This window comes from Mizuhopecten yessoensis, unplaced genomic scaffold (genome assembly GCF_002113885.1).
Source record: "Mizuhopecten yessoensis strain PY_sf001 unplaced genomic scaffold, ASM211388v2 scaffold715941, whole genome shotgun sequence".
Taxonomy (NCBI): Eukaryota; Metazoa; Mollusca; class Bivalvia; order Pectinida; family Pectinidae; genus Mizuhopecten; species Mizuhopecten yessoensis.
This window is the reverse complement of record NW_018479868.1, coordinates 81,213-83,065: the sequence shown is the minus strand read 5'-3', so window position 1 is coordinate 83,065 and position 1,853 is coordinate 81,213. Positions and strand designations below refer to the sequence as shown.

Here is a 1,853-nt window from a genome sequence, read left to right as displayed (position 1 = left end):
GGAGAGGAAAAACATTATCTTAACAAACATTACACAGAGGTCACCTATGTATGAGGAGAGGAATTAAAATACGCTTAATACATTTTCCTAACTTCCCTAAAAAAAGGACCAAATTTTTAACAAGAGCCGTCAGAGAACAGCATAGCTCACCTATGTATGTGATTATAATACTGCAACTATCAATAGAAACACATGTATAGTAAAACGTTGATTTAGTGCCTGTCATTTTATTTGCCACCTCACTTACCACCAGGATATTTCAAGGATCGTTAAATGTGTAGGAACATCTATGTGAAGTGATTGTTAAGAAATTAACAAAGTCCAATAAAGCTGTTTTTGGACGCTAAAATATGAAAATATGGTTCAACACTTTGCTTACACTCAATACAAATACTTCAACCTTATAATAGACAACAGCCTATTGATGGTGGTGGTCCAACACTACCCAACAAAACTTGCGAAAAAACTTTAACCTCAAATTTAACGAAGTCCAATTAAGCTGTTTTCTGGCCATAAAATATGAAAACATTGCTAACACTCCATATAAATGCTTCAACCTTGTAATAGACAACAGCCTTTTGATGGTGGTTGTCCAACACTTCACATAAAAACTTGCCTAAAAACTTTAACCTCAAATATAACTAAGTCCAATTAAGTTGTTTTTGGGCCATAAAATATGAAAAAATGGTCCAGCACATTGCTTTCACTCGATATAAATGACTTAAACTCATAATAGACAACTGTGTATTGCGTGTGATGATCCAACACTGTCTGGAAAAAACTTGCACTAAAACTTTAACCTCGGAAGGATTCAAAGGAAGAATATACACTAAATACACTTTACAGAGAATCTAAATGCACTTGGTCCTAACACAATTCAGTATGAAGTCAAGTACACAACTTTGATCAAGAACAGTAAAAGTTGGTATTCCTCCATTTACACATTTTCTCTTTTTCACGTTAAAAGATTACATGAAACAGAAAATTGCTTCTGCATATTTTATCCTAACAAACAACATCCTGGCAATTGAAAGTTATATGCTACCTTGCTTTTATAACCTGTATTTTAAAAGTTACCTCCCTTATAAGGCATGTAATAAGCCTTATCTAAGCAATCAGAATTGACATATTATTAATGCCTACCATCTGTGACTTTAATCTGACATCAGGTAAATAACATTGTTCAATGTAACCCTCTACAAAACATTATTTTACTAGTCTGTTAATTTGTGACTCTTTAGAGAAAAACAATTGAAATCACAGTAAGGTAACGCAACATACATCCTTAACTCCAAAATCAAACATCCAACATAAAACCCCAACAATGCCAAAGCCGTTAAACATTCTGGAGCCTACAAGTACATGGGGCTGTCTGAGAATAAGATCTTTTTTCTCAATCAAGTTTATCTTTTTGATAACGTTAACTGAAAGCATAAACACAAAGTTGTATATACCTCATCCCCTATATAGTCATGCAGCATCCTAATGACAGATGCTCCCTTGCTGTAGGAAATGGCATCAAATATCTCATCTACTTCATCTGGATGACCAACAGCTACCTGTAAGTACAAGGTCATACAGTCATGTAGTCATATAATAAAAGAACTGTTCTCATTAAGTATATGGGAAGATGAAGCACTTTTTTGAAATTCATTCATCAACCAAATTAAGTTAATTGCAATTGTAAGCAGAGTGTGTGTTATGCAGATTGCCTTCAATATTGAATATCAAGTTGGGTTAGCAAGACCATCAAGATATAAACATGGTTCAGTCACTTATTTAACATAAAGAACTAGGGGTGTTAGGGGTCATTTCCATCCTTACTGGGGATAAATAGAAAGTTATTGAAATCA

At 33.8% G+C, this 1,853-nt stretch overlaps 1 protein-coding gene across 1 annotated transcript in view; it reads right to left on the bottom strand.

Moving 5' to 3' along the window:
• Nucleotides 1-1,454: 1,454 nt before the first annotated feature.
• LOC110441411 (shematrin-like protein 1) overlaps nucleotides 1,455-1,853 on the bottom strand; it is a gene marked incomplete at its 3' end in the record, with an annotated part of 6,926 nt that continues 6,527 nt past the window's right edge. The window contains exon 2 of the mRNA XM_021484532.1: nucleotides 1,455-1,559. Within this exon, the coding sequence (XP_021340207.1) occupies nucleotides 1,455-1,559 (105 nt within the window). The remainder of the gene's footprint in view (nucleotides 1,560-1,853) is intronic.